The sequence below is a fragment of the Dama dama genome, chromosome 11, assembly GCF_033118175.1.
Source record: "Dama dama isolate Ldn47 chromosome 11, ASM3311817v1, whole genome shotgun sequence".
Taxonomy (NCBI): domain Eukaryota; kingdom Metazoa; phylum Chordata; class Mammalia; order Artiodactyla; family Cervidae; genus Dama; species Dama dama.
The window spans coordinates 33,234,328-33,252,477 of NC_083691.1; the positions used below are offsets into that span (position 1 = coordinate 33,234,328).

The window sequence follows — 18,150 nt, forward strand, 5'->3', positions numbered from 1 at the left end:
ATTACTTATATGGAGAATGAATCTCTTTATTATTCCCTTTTAATATAACTTGTGAAAGTTCTGAGTCCTATAGGGTCCCCCCTTTTCTATGTAAATACAGTTAAAATACAGGAATTTGAGACAAAAAGGGGCCGCTCTGAAAATGCCAATGGTGGGACCTGGTGCAGGGTCCCTGGGTGGCACAGTCATTCCTTAACTGTAAGACAGCCCCAAGGTGAGGCCCTTGCATGAAGTGGGTGATGAATAATATGTTGAAGAATAGATGAAACTCCAATTCCAATTAAAAGTCTTAATTTACCTATTTAAAAAATAACTGTTATATTGGAACTATATGCAACCTTGCTCTGTATTTTACAAGTTTCGTGTAAATGTGTTATCATACTTTCATAATTTAAAAAAATTAAAAAAAAAAAGGAATGAATGAGAGCCTGGCTAGGGCTAGAACCCTGGCAGCTTGGTGGGGTGCGGACACAGGCTGAGCTGTGGCCCTCAGCACCTAGGTGGGGGGCTGTCAAGAGGAGGGCAGTTCTCACGACAAAGTCAACCTGGCGTTTTCTGGGACTGCCCAGATGTGCTTGGGACTGGTCTCTGCTGAGGGGCATGGAGAGCCTGTGCTTCTGGGCAGCTGGATGGGGCCAAGCAGAGATAGAGACCAAGTGTGGGTGGGCATGAGCAGGGTGTTCTTCATAAGACCATAAATATCCACCTTAAAATGTTCTATTTTTAAATGCAAGCTTCTTCCTCCTGCCCCCAAAGTGGAAATTCTCAGAGCAGCAGATTGTTCTGGTCAAGGACAAGTGGGCAGGACAGGGAACAGACTGAGCCACATGGGGAAGAGAAGCAGCAGAGGAAAGTGTGCACGTTCAACCCCATGAACACATTACCCCCTGTAGACATGCACACCAGCCACAGAGATCAGAAACCTTACCACGCCACCCTTGGTCTCCTGCAGGTCTCTCCTCAGCAGGGGAAGACCTGTGCATGGGAGGAGGGGCTTCACCCTCACCAGGGATAGGACTAGGGTGGACAAGAGCAGGTGCAGACAGTACAGGAACCCAGATTCTAGCCCAATGGCAGTTTTTATTCCTTAGGAACAAAGATATGTGGGTAAGAAACTCCAAAAGGAAACAGGAGCATGAATGACCAAATGACACGAGGGTAGCATGGCTCAGGAGTCAGACGGATGGTGCACTCCACAGTGAACCTGGTCATGCCCTGGTTTCTCGGATCAACATCCACCCCATTCCTAAGTGCCCATTGCAAAGGTAGGGGGTGGGGCAGCGAGGTGAAAAGCGTCCCTACTCTACACAAAGGAGGTGAATGTACCTGTGTGTTCCAAGAGGCCTCTCAGGGACACCAAAACCTCCCTCTCAAGAATGGAGGTAGACAGATAAGAATGTCTGGGTAGCACAGACAACCTGAAAGTAGTGTTATAAGGGCCCTGTGTGGCTGACAGAACCTGTGCTCCGATGGGACTGCAAAGGACGCAAGAGCTGGCCAAGGCAGCTCTGCATCAATCTTGCCAGAGTGGGCCCAGCACAGCTATTTCTATTCACCTCAAAGAAGCCTGGCAATGCTGAATCAGAAGCCATTATCCTTTTGCCAGGAGATTCACCTCTATCCCTTTTTCTGGCAGAACTGTACCCCCTGCAAGCCTAGTTCTCTAGAGAACAGATGGGCAAAGAACAAGGAAAAACCTTGTCCTACTCTCACACCTCCTGTGACATGACAACTTCTACTGTAGCACAAACTCCCAAGAACAAGGTCCTTTGGTGTGGGTGAGGTCACTCAGTCTGTGATCCTCCTGCAGAACACCAGGGAACTCATCCCTGTACCGCAGGAGGCCTCTGGGTCTTCGTCCCGAGTCAGGATCACAGTGAGGTCTCCTGGAGGATGAAGGTGGGGCTGATCCCCGGCTGGGCGGGGCCTTCCTCAGGCACGGCCATGGCCTCCTGGTCTCTGCTGCCCCTCAGCATCCCATTGCTCATCTTCTCTGGAAACATAGTGGCTTCCGAGGAGACATCCTGGGGAACATGGGCAAAGGGTGGGGTGAACGTGAGACGAAGGGGAGGTGAAGGAACCTCCCTTTCCTCTTGCAGGAAGGGTGACCCTGCTGTGATCCCGACTAGAAAGGGGACCAGTGAGGAGCAGCAGGGGTGAAGGGGAGGAGCAGGCCTGGGGTGAGTATGAGGGTGGGAGGAGGGAGAGGACAGGCCAGCAGCTGTGGCCTCTCCGGGCCAAGACCCTTCTGCCCACCAAGCCCCCACTTCCCTGTGGGAAGGAGCCGGCACCTGCTGCCAGACCGTCCAGGCTCAGGCAGATCATCAGAGAATGGGGGCTGGGGGAGAAAGAAAAGGTGGGGACGGAAACCAGAAGGCCCAGCAGTATGAGAGGGAGGGGAGGGGCCATCTGACAACAGAGGAGCTACCTGGCTGCAGGCTCTGCAGGGAAGTCGCTTCTGACAGGACACGGGCAGGAGGGCAAGGAGTTTTGGCAACACTGGGTAAATGGTCCGAGGGTCCACGGTCCGGCCCCGCATGCCCCCTGAAGACAAAGTGCTCCTGAGGCTCCTAGTGTATAACCAGAGCACTTCCCAGAGCCATCCACTTTCACTGCTCTGAGCCCCCAGCCCCTGCCCACCTCCTAGAGCTCTGCCAAGAAGTCTGACTGTTCCAGACATCCAGGAGCCCCGGAGCTCAGATCCCAGACCCCTGAGTGCCCTCCCTCAGGCAGTCCTCATTTCTTTGCACCTCCATCCCACGCCTCCTCACCACTGAGCAGACTGACAGCCAGGCCCACCACAATGACAGTGGTGGAGTTGTGAGCGCTGTACCATAAATACGACAGGGAATAGAGCCGCTGTAGCCCTGTGGGCCTGGGGAGAGCAGGCGGTGAGGACAATTAGCAATTCATTGAAGGAGCAACTGACCCTCAGACACCTGGCTCCCCACCCCCACCCCCGCAAGGTCCCAGAGTCCGGGGAACCAACGCCCAGCATTCCCCACCCCACAGGCTTCCAGAGGCCCATCCCTTAGCAAGGACCCTGGAAAACCCCTCAAGAATGAGCTGCTTTCCCCAAGGAGAAAGAATGAGCTCTGACTCACTTGGAGGCAGCAGTCGAGGGTATCAGTGTGGCCATGGTGACAGCAGTCAGATTGCTGGACAGGGAGAAGCTGGACCCATTAGGGGGAGAGGGTGGTCTGCCAGAGCCCATGCTGGTCACTATGCTCCCGATGCCGATCCAGAAGGCCATAGTGAGTCCAGCCAACAGGCCCACAATGGCACCCTGCCCAGGGACATGGCAGTCTCTTGTCACAAGGCCAGCCCCACCAAAGCTTTATACCAGTTTCCAGCACTCCTGGTGAGAGCCCTGCCAAGCCATTCCCCAGGTCCACCCCCACACATGACCCTGGAGCCACGTGGGTCACTCACAGGAGGATTTGCACAAGGAAAGAACATCCCGAGGCAGAAGAGTCCAAGCAGCGGCCCCCCAACCATACCGAAGATGCTGATGGCTGCCTGCAGAGGACAGGGTGAGAAAAAGAAAAGAACAGAGGCTCAGAGACCCCAGCATCATCAATGTGGCAGAGCCCCCACCTCTGCCTCAGAGCCCCACCAGTCAGATTTGTCAGTCTCTTCTCCCTGGAACCACTAGAACGCAGGATCCTAGAGGGCAGAAATAGTTATGGGAATATGCCTGGGGTTCTCCAGATGCTGATCCTTAGACCTCTCTGAGCCAACAACAACCCTGGGGCTTTTGGCTACTAGGGAGTCTGTTCAGATCTACAGGTATAGCCCATCAAAAGGAATTTCTGACACCTGCCCTCTGTGTCACTCCTTTCACAATAGCTGTCTTCTTCCCTTTCTGATTTCAATCTGTTCCTTTTCTCCCCCAACAATTCTGTCCTCTCCAGAGTCATTACCTGCAGCACAGGTCCCATCTGTGAGGAAATATAGGCCATTCCCAGACAAAGTAGCCCATAACCAAAGGCTGGGAAAAAAGAACGGGAGAAATAAGCAGATGTGAGTTAACATAATAAGCAGGGAAAGCAGAGCAAAGCTCCTTCCCTAGTCAAACTACTACCTCTCTGTCCCCGGGAAGGGGGCATATTACCTCAGGACCCAGCTCCAGGTCCCTCCCACCCTGTCCTCACTCCTAGGTGACCAAGACTGCTCCTCAGGAAGTTCCCTGGCACATAAGCAAGGTCAGGGCTTCACTGAGCAAGTGCACTTCAAAGCAGACAGCTGACAGTGCTTAGGGAGTATCTTAGAAAGTACATGGCTGAAAAGATAAGGAAGTATAATCCCACCAATGATTCTGGAAAGCATGGTGGCCCGGACTTCAGAGAAATGAGGGAACCAGGGTCGAATCAAGTCTTCCATTGTAACAGTTGCCAGTGAATTAAAAGCAGAGGATATGGTGCTGGAAGAAGGAAGAGAAAGTCAGGTCCAGAAGGGCAAACCTAACAAGGGACCCTATTGAGGGATGAGTGCCCTGAAGGCAGGAGAGGACGCGTGTAACCCAAACACCACTGACAGCTGGAACCGAGGAAGAGGCCTGGAAGGCAGGGACACCTGGCCTCTTCTGAGTGGGGTTCAGATTTGGTTCAAGTAAATCAATTCCTGGTATAGAAGACTCCTTCACCAAAAAGGGGCCTCGCCTAGGAGAGGACATGCCTGCCCACACAGAGGAGCTGTCCCTTGTCACCCACACACAAACGGGCACAATGAGAGGCTCAGAGGGACCTCCCATCCACTTGTCACCATGTACTCAGAGGGGTCAGCTGTGTCAAGCCTGAAGGGAAAGGTGAAAGAGCCTGAGGGGAGAGATCAAAGTACCTGAGGGAGCCACTGAAGAGGCAGGCGACGAAGAGCCCAGGTAGCCCCGGCAGGCCTCTCAGGAGATCCATCACAAAGTACAAGACGAACTGCAGGCAGAGCAGAAGAGTACAGCTCTCCTCAGAGAAGCCCTTCCCAGGGGGGCGCCGCCCTTCCCTTGCACGTGCCAATCACATGTGCCGACCAGTCTGTGGAGACTGGGCGCCTTGGAAGAGGGCCAGGCACTGAAAGCAACCCCACAGTAAGTGGAGAGGAGAGAAAGCAGGCTCTGGAGAAAGAAGGACACAGCAGCCCGTGCCCCAGCTCTCCCCCAGCCACTGGTGTGACTTGAGCATGCTGGCCACCCCAATGGGCCACCGTTTCTCCTCTACCAGATGAGGCTGTGAGGAGGGATAGAAGAGACCAGCTGTGTGATGGCTCCCCACAGGGCAGGTGGTGCACAGCAGTGAGTCAGTAAAGGGAGGTCCCCACTCCCGTGGGCTGGGCCCTATGATCAGCTGCAGAATTCCAGACAGGAAGGACTTTATATGCAGTGCCCACCCCGGGTGGGGGTCCTCTCTGCAGCCACCCAGACACTCCCTTTGGGGGGGGCCAGGCAGGGGGCAGGGAGGCCATCTCACCTGGTCAGGGGCTGCCTGACTCTGCTGGGTGCTCATAGGATACTCCTGGTAGTACGTAAACATGACCAGGCCAATGAGGCAGCCCATGCTCAGAGACACCTGCTGGCAGGGGAAGACGGCGTAGCAGGAGCTGCAAGAGAGGCCAGTGCCAAGTGGGCAGAGGGTGTTAGCAGGCCCATCCCCATGCCCCAGAAGGCAGGTCCACGTCCTGCCCAGTGGGTGTGGGTGTGCCCTGGCATCCTGCCCCACCCCAACTGCCGCTGCAGAACCAGGCCCCAGTCTCTCCCACATCCAGGGCCCCCCGTCTTCCCAGTCCTGCCCTCACAGCACTGCAGCCTTCTCCGTGCGGGAACTGAGGTAGCGCTGCACCTGCGCCTGGTTCACTCCATACAAGGAGAGCATCATGAAGACACCCCCGAAGGCCAATGTCCAGAACGTGTGACGCACAAACGGGTCCGGATCCAGCCTGCCATAGACACCAACATGTCACTGTGGCCCCAGACTCAGCCTTCCTTGCCCTCCTCTGACATGGGGCAGGGCAGAGAGATGGCTGTCAGGGCCAAGGTGGACTCAAGACAGGGCAGCAGGCTGGGTGGGAAGGGAGCGGTTCCACTCTGCCAACCCACAGCCTCATCCCAGGTACTAGAAACATCCTGACACCTGACCACGCGGGGCAACACTGAGCTTGCCCTCCACTCCTGCAGGCCCAGCCTCCCACTGGCCTCAAGGCTGCACCTCAACTCCCACAGCTCGCCCTCTGCTCACTACCACCCTAGGCGCAGACTCTAAGAGGGGCTCAGCTCCCAGGCACTACAGACCCCAGCCAGGGAAGGGGTGTACTTACTCAATTCCAGAGATAAGGCCGTGCTGGGAAGCCACTTCCCACACGTGCCCCAAACCGCCCACCTTGGCTGACCCCACAATGATAACCGCCAGCTGCCCTAGGAACATGACCAGTGTCTGGAAGACATCTGTCCAGATGACTGCCTTCAGTCCACCCTGCAGGGAGAAGACAGCACCACTGCCATAGACGTCCACGGAGCCACACCACCGGTGAAAGCAGCAGCCAGCCGCCAGCGGTAGACAGCTGCTGACATCCTTCCCATCCTATTCCCTACCATCACATCCCATCCCCCAACATAATCCCATCTCTTTTCATATCACCCTAAAAAGTCATGCCAGAAAAAGAGACACAGAAGTACAGAACAGACTTTTGAACTCTGTGGGAGAAGGTGAGGGTGGGATGTTTCGAAAGAACAGCATGTATATTTTCTATGGTGAAACCGATCACCAGCCCAGGTGGGGTGCATGAGACAAGTGCTCAAGCCTGGTGCACTGAGAAGACCCAGAGGAATCCGGTGGAGAGGGAGGTGGGAGGTGGGATCGGGATGGGGAATACGTGTAACTCTATGGCTGATTCATATCAATGTATGACAAAACCCACTGAAATGTTGTGAAGTAATTAGCCTCCAACTAATAAAAAAATAAAAAAAAGTTAAAAAAAAAAAAGTCATGCCATCTCCTCACCTATATTCTTATCTACTACCCATCTACTTATCTTGTCCCACCTTTTCCTTTCCCCCACCTCCCTCCTCCCCACCCTTCCCCAAGACTGCCTACCAGAGCAGTATAGATGGTACAGACAATGCCCAGGGTCAGCACTGACAGCCAGAGATCAAAGCCAGTCACTGTAAACAGATAAAAGTCACATTCCTATCTCCAGAGGAGGGTTTCCCAGGGATAAACCAGGGAAATGCTGGTAAGATATGAACCATTTGATTATTAAGGATGAAATAAATCATTTACCACAATGGAAAAAAAAAAAAGTTCACAAAACTCCACCAAAAGGTGTTGATTAACCATTCAGACGGGGTCTGATAATGTTGGATTATCTTTCCACCTCTAGTGAAGACCAGCCAAGGGCCCAGATAGAATAATTCTCTGGTAAAGGTTGGGTTCTTTTCTGCACTCTCTCCTCCACCTGCCCCTCCCAAAGGTTTTCCCTAGCCTGCTGTGGCTGGGAGCCAGGAGCTGTGACTCCTCACCTGCATTGAGGGCCAAGGATGGTGCATAGAGGACAACCCCCATATAGATCACCTGTTGGGTATGGAAAGAGAATGTGAAGGGAGGAGCCAATGAGGGAGGCAGAGAGAGAAGAAAAGACAGACCTCAGCTCCAATATCCCAGTGGCCTCCCTTCACCTAGGCTTCCCTCCCTCTCCCTTCTCCCGAAGTTTGGTTTGCCACCACCATGGTTACGTGTGCCAGAACTGGAAGGGATGGAAGCAAGATGCCTCTGGGGGTGAGCAGGAATTTCAGTCTTGCTAGTCTAAGAGCAGGGGAGGCTCCAGTGAGCCTGAATCCCTGTCTCCCTATCCTGCACCAGGCTCAACTTCTATCCTCATTCCACTTACCATCTGAAAGATGAAGGTCACAGTGCCACAAACACGCACAGCTTTACTGAAGCGGAGTTCCAGGTACTAGGTAGGAGTAGATTAAAAACAAAAACAAAAACACATTCCTCCCCACCCCATCCCCAACAAATCACACACAACTTCCTTCAGGAAGCCCAGGAACAGAGGAAATAGCCAACTCATATCCACTCTGGGCCCCCCTCAGCACAGCACCCTTCTCCCCAAACTCCTACCCTGCCCGACCTCACCAGAGTGAACTCCTAGACACACAGTGTATTTACCCCTGGCCTCTCATCAGGCAGAGCTGAGGGGCCCAGACCCCTGTGTGCCTGGTTCCTTCTCTACCCCTGCCCCTGAGGGTCCCATGTGCTCCTCCCTACCTACCTCATAGGCACTGGTGATATGCAGGCGGTAGAAGATGGGGATGAAGACATGTGCTGGGATCAGCAGTCCTAGGAAATAGCAGCAGCCCAGGAACCAATACTGGGTCCCGAATCGGTAGATCTCGGACGGCACACCCAGGATGGCCACAGCTGACTGGAAGGTGGCCAGCAAGGACAGTGCCACAGGAAGGCAGCCCATTTTGCGGTCTGCCAACAGCAACTGGCCGATACTATGTCGGCCCCAGCCACGATAGGCATGGTAGAGCCCAATGGCAAGGGAGAGAACCAGCAGCAGGGCAAAGACCACATAGTCCACCAGGCTGAAGGTGGACGTGACCACGTTGGTGTCTGAGGTTGGAGGGAGGGGTGTGGCGGTGCTCATCCCCACACTCATATTCTCTCTGAGTCTGTGACCTGCGGCCGCTTGCTCTTCCTGGGCTCTGGGCTGCCACTCAGCTGGGCAGTGACAGGCAAGTGGCTACGACCTGACTTCCAACCGCGTCTCACAGTCCTCCTCCGCCACCAAGTGACATTGTCCAGGGTGAACTACAAAGAAACCGGCTCTCAGGCAGGCCTCTCCTGCCTTCATGGCCACCCACCCTTGGGCTTGTGCATTCCACACCCATCAGATTTGCCCAGCCAGGCCCCAGGGCAACCAAAAAGGCCTGGAGGTACTGATGTATGTTGAGTAGGGTGGAGAGGAGAGGGAAGATGCAGCAGATTGAGATAGCCAGGAGGTAACTATTTGGCCAAGACCTTTCTGGGTATACACAACTGTGAAACTTAAGAACCTTCTAATGTCTTCACCCTAGCAGGAAAAGAAAAACCACCTCTAGCCTACTCTCTAGTTTCTTCTCAGAATTCCCTGCCCCATCCCCTGCCGGAAGGCACAGACCCAGTCACTACAATGTACTAAGCCAGCAGAGTCCAGCCTGGCGCCTCCACCCAGCAGGGAAGAAGAAACTTGAGGAAAGAAGAGACTATGGAAACCACGGCCTCCTCTATTCTCCCAGCCTCAGGCCCCACCTTCCATGATCCCCAGTGCTACCTTCCGAACAGCATGCCTTCTCAGCACTTACCACCAGGAAGACCACCTCCATGGCAGCCTCAAATTCCCTTTCAGGCATCCCCAGGCCAACCACTTTGTTCTCCCCAACTTATTTAAAGCCCTGCCAACCACCTCTCAGCTCCTCTACCTGTAACACGGCAGTCAGTAGCAGATCCAGGAAAAGAGGCTGGGTTCAAAAGTGAGAGGCCAACATGCTGGAACCAGGGGTTCAGATTTACAATTTCAGGGGCACTTCAGAGAGAAGCTAGCCAACCAGGGAGCTGGGGCAGGGGTGGGCAAGAGAAACAGTCAGGGAAAGTGGTACTATCCCACTGGAGCAGACACCTACCTTGAGGAGCAATCCCTGCTGTGAAGCAAGTCTGCCTGGAGAAGCTGCGTGTCTGGAGCTGAACGGAGGCTGAGGGCCTGAGGGCCTGGTCTCTAAGGAGCAGAAGTGAGAAGAGCTGAGGGTAGAGTGAAGCTCAGCAGCTATTTGTTCCAGCCCCTTCAGGGAACCAATCACTGCAGTCCAAATGGCCCTATCACCCTACAACCCCCAAACTCCAGCTCAGCCCTAGAGACTCGAGAAGGGGAGAGCAGGGAGCTCACATTCAACGGCATTCTTAGATGGATTAGACTTTTGCTGCAGGTCCCACTTGGCACTGCATGCCAGAAGGAATTGCAAAAGAGTTGCTGAGAGATGGGAAAGTTGCTGTTCTAACTTCTGCACAATAAATACTAATCCTTAGAGAATATATTAAATACCATTATCCTCAGAACAAGGACCAGATCCCAGTATGCCAAATCTTAAAGGAATCTTAAGAGATCACTAGCATTACCCCCTCATTTACCAACAGACCTGTGAATTTAGAAAGCTTAACATGATGACCATTAACATTTTTTGAACACCTGTTATAAAACACAGCACTGTGCTATGTACTTATTAGCAATGATAAATATTAGCAATGATAAATAATATCTATACCTTTCAAAACACCATGTCTCTCAGGTTATACACTTTAAATGAACACTCTTTAGTTCTCTAAGGTTAGACAGCATGATATAAAACAACAGAGAAATGAGAGGATTGTGAGTAGGTGTGACAGGTAATTCACCAGAAGCCCCTCCCTCCCTACTCCCTGAACCAGGGCTGGAGCAGAGTGTTACAAACTGCTGTCAATCATTCCTGGAACAAAGTTTAGGTTTCAACTAATCTAGAGACAGATTAACATAAATCAGTTTTCTGTTCTTGCCCACTAGGAGAAAGATCAGCCTCACTGTCTTCCGGCTCTCCTACCAGGTGTTCTTGGACACATGTTGCCTGCCTGGCAAGATATGGCTTCATGCAGACCAAACCCGAACCTTGAACTTCCTAGGGCCAATGAAGAGGGGAAAACAAGTTGGCAACTCTTGAATCACATGTTCTACTATGTCACCAACATGAGTCCCCAGAACAATGTTCCCAACAGGCCACTCAGGTTTAACCTAAAGATGCCTGGGGCCTTTGCACATTGCAACATCTGAAGTTTTCTCACTCCTCTTCGGCAAGATTTTCATTGCTACGATAGAGGTGATGGGAACTACCAGAGAGTAAGAGGAAATATGTCTGCTGTGTACAAATAACAATGTACAGCGGTAAATGGCTGTATATGTATATAGCTAGGCAGGTAGTTGCAGAAAGGAAGGAAGGTCAAAGTGTAGAATGGAAAACAAGATGTACAGAAATAGAGACCCTCTGCTGCTGGGGTAAACTGGCAGGGCTTCCTGAGAATTCTACTTGCATGAGATGCAGAGAACCCTCCTGGCTGGCTGAAGAAAGAGCCAGGCAAGACAGGAAAAACCTGACCCAGTAACAAAAACTTCACCAGACACGGTTCTAAGAGCAGGACAGGGACCTTCTAACCTTTAAAAAACTCACCTCTCTCTGAGAGGTGCCAAAAGTAACAGAAAAGCTGTTTCACTAAAACTAACACACAGGGCACCAAATAGCAGGCTGTAGGGGGCTCTTTTAAAAAATCCTATACACACAGACAAGAAAGAGAATCATTCCTAACCACCCTAATCACACTCTCACCTTGGTAGCAAAACGAATTGCTTTGACTCCTACAAAAGGCAAATGGGCCACCGGAGGACCAACCTTCCCCAAAAGATGCCTTCAAAATCTGTCCTTGTGTTACACGTATTCCCCATCCCGATCCCCCCTCCCACCGATTCCTCTGGGTCTTCCCAATGCACCAGGCCTGAGCACTTGTCTCATGCATCCCACCTGGGCTGGTGATCTGTTTCACCATAGATAATATACATGCTGTTTTTTCAAAACATCCCACCCTCACCTTCTCCCACAGAATTCAAAAGTCTGTTCTGTACTTCTGTGTCTCTTTTTCTGTTTTGCATATAGGGTTATCGTTACCATCTTTCTAAATTCCATATATATGTGTTAGTATGCTGTAATGTTCTTTATCTATCTGGCTTACTTCACTCTGTATGCTCTATGGCTGATTCATATCAATGTATGACAAAACCCACTGAAATGTTGTGAAGTAATTAGCCTCCAACTAATTAAAAAAAAAAAATCTGTCCTTGTGCCTAGAATCCCGCAGGGTCTGAAAGCCTGTCAGTTCAGTTCAGTCGCTCTAGAGGTCCTCATTAAAACGCTGCTGCTGCGGCTCCTAAGTCGCTTCAGTCGTGTCCGACTCTGCGCGACCCCATAGACGGCAGCCCACCAGGCGCCTCCGTCCATGGGGTTTTCCAGGCCAGAGTATTGGAGTGGGGTGCCATTTCCTTCTCCCATTAAAACGCTAGTAAGTAACTAATGCCTTAGTAAATGTGCCAGCCCTCTGAAAGTAAATGCTTTTAGGAGATTCCAGACACCTGGGGGTAGGTAGAAGGGAAGCCAGGCTAGAAGACGAGCTTTGGTTAGCTTTGATGAGTTTTTGCTGGCCCTAACCACGCGCACACTCAGTCCCTTCCGGCACAGGGCTCCCTCGGCGCCCTTCGGTCGGGGCCTCGTGCCACCACAGGATAGCCCTCATCTTCCCCTTACCTCCAGGGCCCAGCCAAGACTAAGAAGGTCTTGTCGTTCTTCCCGAGATCTGCATCGCTCCTTTTCTGGGAAGACAAAGGAGATGAGGAGTTAGGGGAGCATCTATCCTGCTTCCACCTCCTCGCCAGAGCACCGGACGCCGCGTGGTTTCAGGACTGAGCTGAAAGGGACAGGGTGCCCCGAGCGTCCCCGAGCTCGTCTCCTCCCGACAGGATTTGCCCTTCGCTCCACCATCACCCTTACACTCTTTATTTCCTGACTTCTCTCCTTACCTCCACACGCGAGGTGACACAAGCACTACCACCCCGCCGCCGGCACCTCACCTTCCCCGGACTTCAGTATAGGAGCCGGCCCATCCCGCCCCTCATCTCTCCACTCCTCCCCGTCCCTCCCCGCCCTGACGCCACACTCCGGAGCCTCTGTGCTCCGACCCACCCCCTCACGGACCGCCTTCGACCGGCCCACCTGCCCGATCTCCACACGTGGGTCCGGCCTCCACGGGAGAGCGGGCCAAGTCACGCCAGGCCGGGTGACAGCGCAGTCCCGCCCCCTGCCTGTCCCCGCGCCGCCATGTTTACTGCGGGCAAATGGATTAACCCCGAGTTGCTACAGAGACGCTACCCCGACGTCCGGGCGCATGGAACGCGGCGCTGAGAAAGCGGTGGCAGGGAGGCCTTCGCTTAAGGGGGGAGAAGGGTGTGGTCAGCCCCCTGAAGAGGACTGGGGCGCCCAACAACAAAAAAATGCGCTGACCGCCGCGACTAGTGCTAACCGATCCCTCCTCCCCCGACCCGCCCCGCCACACTAGCCAGGCGGGTCAGGCCACGCCCCGAACAGGGGCGTGACACGGTGGGAGGCGGGGCCGCACGCGCAAGTCTCGCGATCAGTGGAGAAGGTCGGAGAGAGCGAAAAATGGTCCTTTGCGGGCTCGGCAGTCCTGTGAGCTTGGTTCCCTGGGCTGCAGCCCTGCTCTTCGTTCTGAGCGTGGCAAGGGCTTTGGCGCTACCCGAGGTACTGAAGCAGATTAAAGGTTGGGTTGAAAAAGAATTGCTCGCCGGCCCTCGGCTCTCCCCTCTCCTCTGCCTGCCGCATCCTCGATTTCGTCCCTGGGGCCTCCCTAGCCGTAACCCAGCTGGCTCCCACTCCCGAGTACTGAACGCCGCTGTCGCTTTCGCCCTGCTGACGTCCAAAGACGTTTGAAATTTGACCTCTTCTCACCTTAATATTCGAATAACTATAAGTTCTTTCCACGAATGAGTCCTCCGGCCGTTCTGCAAGCTTGCGGCGTTCTAATGCCGCTGCATAGCGTGCGTTGGTAGGACTTTACTTTCTGTAATGCTTGATGAGTTCTTTGTGTACCGGCAGTCCTTTTACACCCGGTCACATGGGGCTGGCAGGTTGAGAAATCATTGGAGAGGGCATTATAAATGTGTTCGAATAGTAATTCTCAGAAATGAGATCCTTCCCTGGATAAGATCCGTACAGAAATTCTCCGGTGCGCTGTTTTGGCGCCTGGTTGCAGGGGAAGAAATATGTCTTTTGGTAAATCTGACATAAAGGCCCTGTGTAAGAGGAATTCTGGAACGTTTACTGGCAGTTAACGTTTAAGCCTCGGTTGTTTTTTGGTTTTTGTTTTTTCCTTGGCTTTTCTTTCTGGAGTTCTAATAGTTTTCTCTCTTCTGCAGATATGCACCCAGTGTCCAGGGAGAGTGCAAAATTTGTCAGAAGTGGCTCTTTATTGCAAGCGGACACCAGAGCTAACGCTGCAAGCCCGCTGCTGCCTGAATGGGGAAGGCACCATCCTGGGGTGAGGGAGGAGAAGACCTCCCTGGGTACTGGAAAAGAGTTCCCAAACCGGATTCTTCAAGGCTTGCCTGATTGGCTTTGGGGATAAATATTCGTACATATTTTTGAGGCATCTAAACCATGCGTCTCAGACTTTTAAATCTGTTTTTGGCAAAGTGAAGAATCTGCCTACAGTCCAGGACACCTGGGTTCAATTCCTGGGTTGTGAAGATCACTCAGAGAAGGAAATGGCAACCCACTCCAGTATTCTTGCCTGGAGAATCCCATGGACAGAGGAGCCTGGCAGGCTACAGTCCATGGGGTTGAAAAGCATGGGACATGTACTGAGTGACTAACACTTTAAACAACCCTGTGGTTCTTCCTGGTTGAAAAATGCATAAAAGTCATAATTTTGAGCATTTTTTAACCTTATTTCTTTTGTTTATTATCAACTCTCTGGCTTATTTACTGTAGTGTCTCCATGAAATGACTCCTTTGTCCTCCAGGACACTATGAAATATGGTTTTCTTCCTCTTCTCATTAATTCATATTTGAGGCAAATTTCTCTTTTTGTCCCCTTACACAGATTACTTCCTTCATTGTTTTCCCCTCACATTCTTGAGAATCCACTTATTCTTACAGCTTCAACCATTATGCAGGTGTCTCCCCAAACTAGATCTCTTTTAATTTCCTTTGATTTTTCTCCAGATATGTGGAGAAAATATAATAGATCCTTATTAAACATTTCCTTTTTCAGAGCACCCTCACTTCAGATTCAGAAAGTCACTTGTCTTGCTTCCATTCTCCTCATTCCCTTATCTATCTAAATACTTATTTATATAGAACTTTCAGAAAACCAGTTTCTTTCCATTATTGCTCTCTGGCTTTAAAATTAAACTTATAATTGTCTGTGGCCCTAGGATAAAGTACAAACCAGGAACTATCACAGACTGGCCCAACCTACCTTTACAACATTACTTTCAATTAGTTGTCCACTCAAACCCTCCAGGAGAGTCTGGCTTCAGCCAGACTCTTCTACCTCCAAAAGCAGGCCACCTTTGTTTCTCTGTTCAAGCCTCTCTCTTTACCTAAACTTGCCTTCCTCCATCAAATTAGGACATATCTGCCCTTTAATTCCAACATCTTTTTGAATACTTTGTACTACTAAATGCCAGAGTAATACCTTTTAATTTTTCACTTCCTCTAATCCTTAGTGTCTGTACCACTCAAGTTAATTTTATATACTGCTCACATTGCAATTTAATGTTTATATATTTTTTATTTTGGGTGATGGTCTTGTTCCCCTAGTGCATTGTAAACAACTTGCAAGCTAAGATACTGAATGTTATTTTTAATTCTCCCAATTTTTGCAGTTAGTAGGCTTAAGTAATATTTGCAGTTAGTAGTCATTAAGTAAATATTAAGGCACTATTCCATTAAGTAAAGGAATAGACAGCAATAGGTATTGAAGAAATGTGACTAGTGCAAATGAGGGACAGAATTTTTAAAAATTTAAGTAGCTACATGTATTAGTGGTTACTTAATTGGACAATGCAGGATTAAAACATCTACCAAAGTGCCTAGTTTGTGGCCCTGACATAGGTGTGCTCAATGAATATTAGCTGTAAAGGGTGTTGTAATAGCTTACCCTGGGTGAAGGAGAAAGATACACAGTTTCACTAATTACTTTATTTCCTCAGGCTGGATCTCCAGAACTGCTCTCTGAAGGACCCTGGTCCAAACTTTCCTCAAGCACATACTGCTATCATCATGTAAGTCATTAGTTATCCTCCTTCCCAAAAGATGATGTTGGCATAGGGTTGATGGGAAAGTCTTTGAGGATGGACTGCTAAAAAGATGTTTGAATATTGTCTACATTTGGACAACTCAGAATAAGAACTGGATTACCATCCAGAAAGATGTGTGAATGGAAGTAAAGTGTTTTCCTAGAGCACAGTGCTAACAGTGTGTGCTTTGCAGAGACCTGCAGGCAAACCCCCTCCAGGGTGACTTGGTCAACACCTTCCATGGCTTTACTCACCTCCAGACTCTGTGAGTAAGAGTGTGGGGTGGGGGAGAGAACCAAAGAGAGGCAGTGCTATGAACTCAGCAACTTTGGTCTGCATATTATGACTGCCTGTGTTGTGTTCAGGATACTGCCACAAGATGTCAACTGTCCTGGAGGTATTAATGCCTGGGATACTGTCACTTTTTATGTAAACAACCAAAGCTGTGAAGGACAAAGGAATATTTGCAACAGCACTGAGGATCCAGGTATGCTGTCTCACCTTCACCCCTCCGGAAACTACCCCTCCTCCCTTGTATTCTCTATTTTAGATCAGGATGGTAAAATTGCCTAAGTGCCTTTTGTTCAGGTTTCCGAAGTGTTCAGTTCAGTCCAGGCGCTCAGTCGTGTCCGACTCTGCGACTCCATGGGCTGCGCTATGCCAGGCTTCCCTGTCTATCACCAACTCCCAGAGCTTGCTCAAACTCATGTCCATTGAGTTGGTGATGCCATCCAACCATCTCATCCTCTGTCACCCCCTTCTTCTCCTGCCTTCAGTCTTTCCCAGCATCAGGCTCTTTTCCAGTGAGTCAGTTCTTTGCATCAGGTGTCCAAAGTATTGGAGCTTCAGCTTCAGGATCAGTCCTACCAATGAACATTGAGGATTGATTTCCTTTAGGATTGGCTGATTTGATTTCCTTGCAGTCCAAGGGACTCTCAAGAGTCTTCTCCAACACCACAGTTCAAAAGCATCAATTCTTTGGTGTTCAGCTTTCTTTTTGGTCCAACTCTCACATCCATACATGAATGACTACTGGAAAAACCATAGCTTTGACTAGACGGACCTTTGTTGGCAAAGTATGTCTCTGCTTTTTAATATGCTGTCTAGGTTTGTCATAGCTCGTAAGTCTTGGAAAGAAAGGTCTTAAAATTATTTTGTTATCATGACAGTGTTCTGATTATCTGTAGTCTTCTTTCCACTGTACCTTTGACCTAGAAATAGTTGAGAGAATCTTAAGCTGAAGGAGATATATGGGAAATATACCTAATGAAATCCAGTGATGTTCTCTGTTTTTCTCTGGCTCTCAGAAATATGTCCTGAGAATGGATCTTGTGTACCTGATGGTCCAGGTCTCTTGCAGTGTGTTTGTGCTGATGGCTTCCATGGCTACAAGTGTATGCGCCAGGTGAGGAATGAGGCCTCCTAATTAGGGATAAAAGTGAAGTCGCTCAGTCGTGGCTGATTCTTTGCGACCTCATGGACTGTAGCCCACCAGGCTCCTCCATCCATGGAATTTTCTAGGCATGAGTACTGGTGTGGGTTGCCATTTCCTTCTCCAGGGGATCTTCCCGACCTGGGGATCGAATCCAGGTCTCCCACATTGCAGGCAGATGCTTTACCATCTGAGCCACCAGGGAATTAGGGATAAGAGATATGCATAGATACCTCTTTAAAAGAAGACCAGCAGCTGATGCAGAGCACCTAGAGAAGGAAACTAGAAGAAAACTGCCCTGGCTGAGGAGACAGATATGCTAGGAAATTACTGGATGTTAGGTTGTAAGCCCTTCATGTAACCCTATATGAAGTTTTTTTTTGGTCTGTTATTCACAGGGCTCCTTCCCATTGTTCATGTTCCTTGGTATTCTGGGATCCACCACCTTATCCATCTCCATCCTTCTTTGGGGGACTCAACGCCGAAAAGCCAAGGCTTCATGAACCACACAGATCTTCCTACTGACCTAAAGATCATCCCCATCTTATCCGAGTCAGGGAGATTTGCTTCCTAGACATCATTCATCTGCGGATCCTCCCAAGGCAGAGGCCTCTGATGGAAGGAAGATGGAAATTTGCACAACCCTGGTGTGTTACTGTAGACATCCAGTCCGGGAGTGGATAGGCATCCAGTCCGGGAGTGGACTAGTACCAATTCACATTTGTGCTGTTGACCATAATAAACAGTTTTTCTTTTTTCTTCTTGTCTCTTGGTTGGGGTGGGAAAGGCTGCTTCGGGGG

At 50.7% G+C, this 18,150-nt stretch overlaps 2 protein-coding genes across 6 annotated transcripts; one reads left to right on the forward strand and one right to left on the reverse strand.

Moving 5' to 3' along the window:
* Window positions 1-1,060: 1,060 nt before the first annotated feature.
* Window positions 1,061-13,716, reverse strand: SLC5A6 (solute carrier family 5 member 6). 5 transcript variants are annotated; one of them, XM_061155028.1, is made up of 18 exons: window positions 13,565-13,716; window positions 12,347-12,411; window positions 9,653-9,742; window positions 8,257-8,801; window positions 7,873-7,938; window positions 7,505-7,556; window positions 7,080-7,147; window positions 6,304-6,458; window positions 5,785-5,925; window positions 5,460-5,589; window positions 4,840-4,928; window positions 4,311-4,423; window positions 3,924-3,991; window positions 3,433-3,519; window positions 3,105-3,286; window positions 2,772-2,875; window positions 2,429-2,544; window positions 1,061-2,024 (listed from the first exon to the last, which is right to left on the reverse strand). In XM_061155028.1, the coding sequence occupies exons 4-18, from the start codon at window positions 8,647-8,649 to the stop codon at window positions 1,872-1,874; spliced, it is 1,917 nt and encodes a 638-aa protein (XP_061011011.1). In that variant the 5' UTR covers window positions 8,650-8,801; window positions 9,653-9,742; window positions 12,347-12,411; window positions 13,565-13,716; the 3' UTR covers window positions 1,061-1,871. The 5 variants fall into 5 exon arrangements, with proteins under 5 accessions (XP_061011011.1, XP_061011010.1, XP_061011012.1 ...); XM_061155027.1 differs by lacking the exon at window positions 13,565-13,716 and adding an exon at window positions 12,968-13,131 and having other exon boundaries at window positions 9,653-9,744; XM_061155029.1 differs by lacking the exon at window positions 13,565-13,716 and adding an exon at window positions 12,812-12,960.
* Window positions 13,204-18,108, forward strand: ATRAID (all-trans retinoic acid induced differentiation factor). The gene is made up of 7 exons (XM_061155031.1): window positions 13,204-13,357; window positions 14,032-14,153; window positions 15,832-15,903; window positions 16,112-16,183; window positions 16,284-16,405; window positions 17,226-17,323; window positions 17,749-18,108. The coding sequence occupies exons 1-7, from the start codon at window positions 13,259-13,261 to the stop codon at window positions 17,851-17,853; spliced, it is 690 nt and encodes a 229-aa protein (XP_061011014.1). The 5' UTR covers window positions 13,204-13,258; the 3' UTR covers window positions 17,854-18,108.
* Window positions 18,109-18,150: the final 42 nt, after the last annotated feature.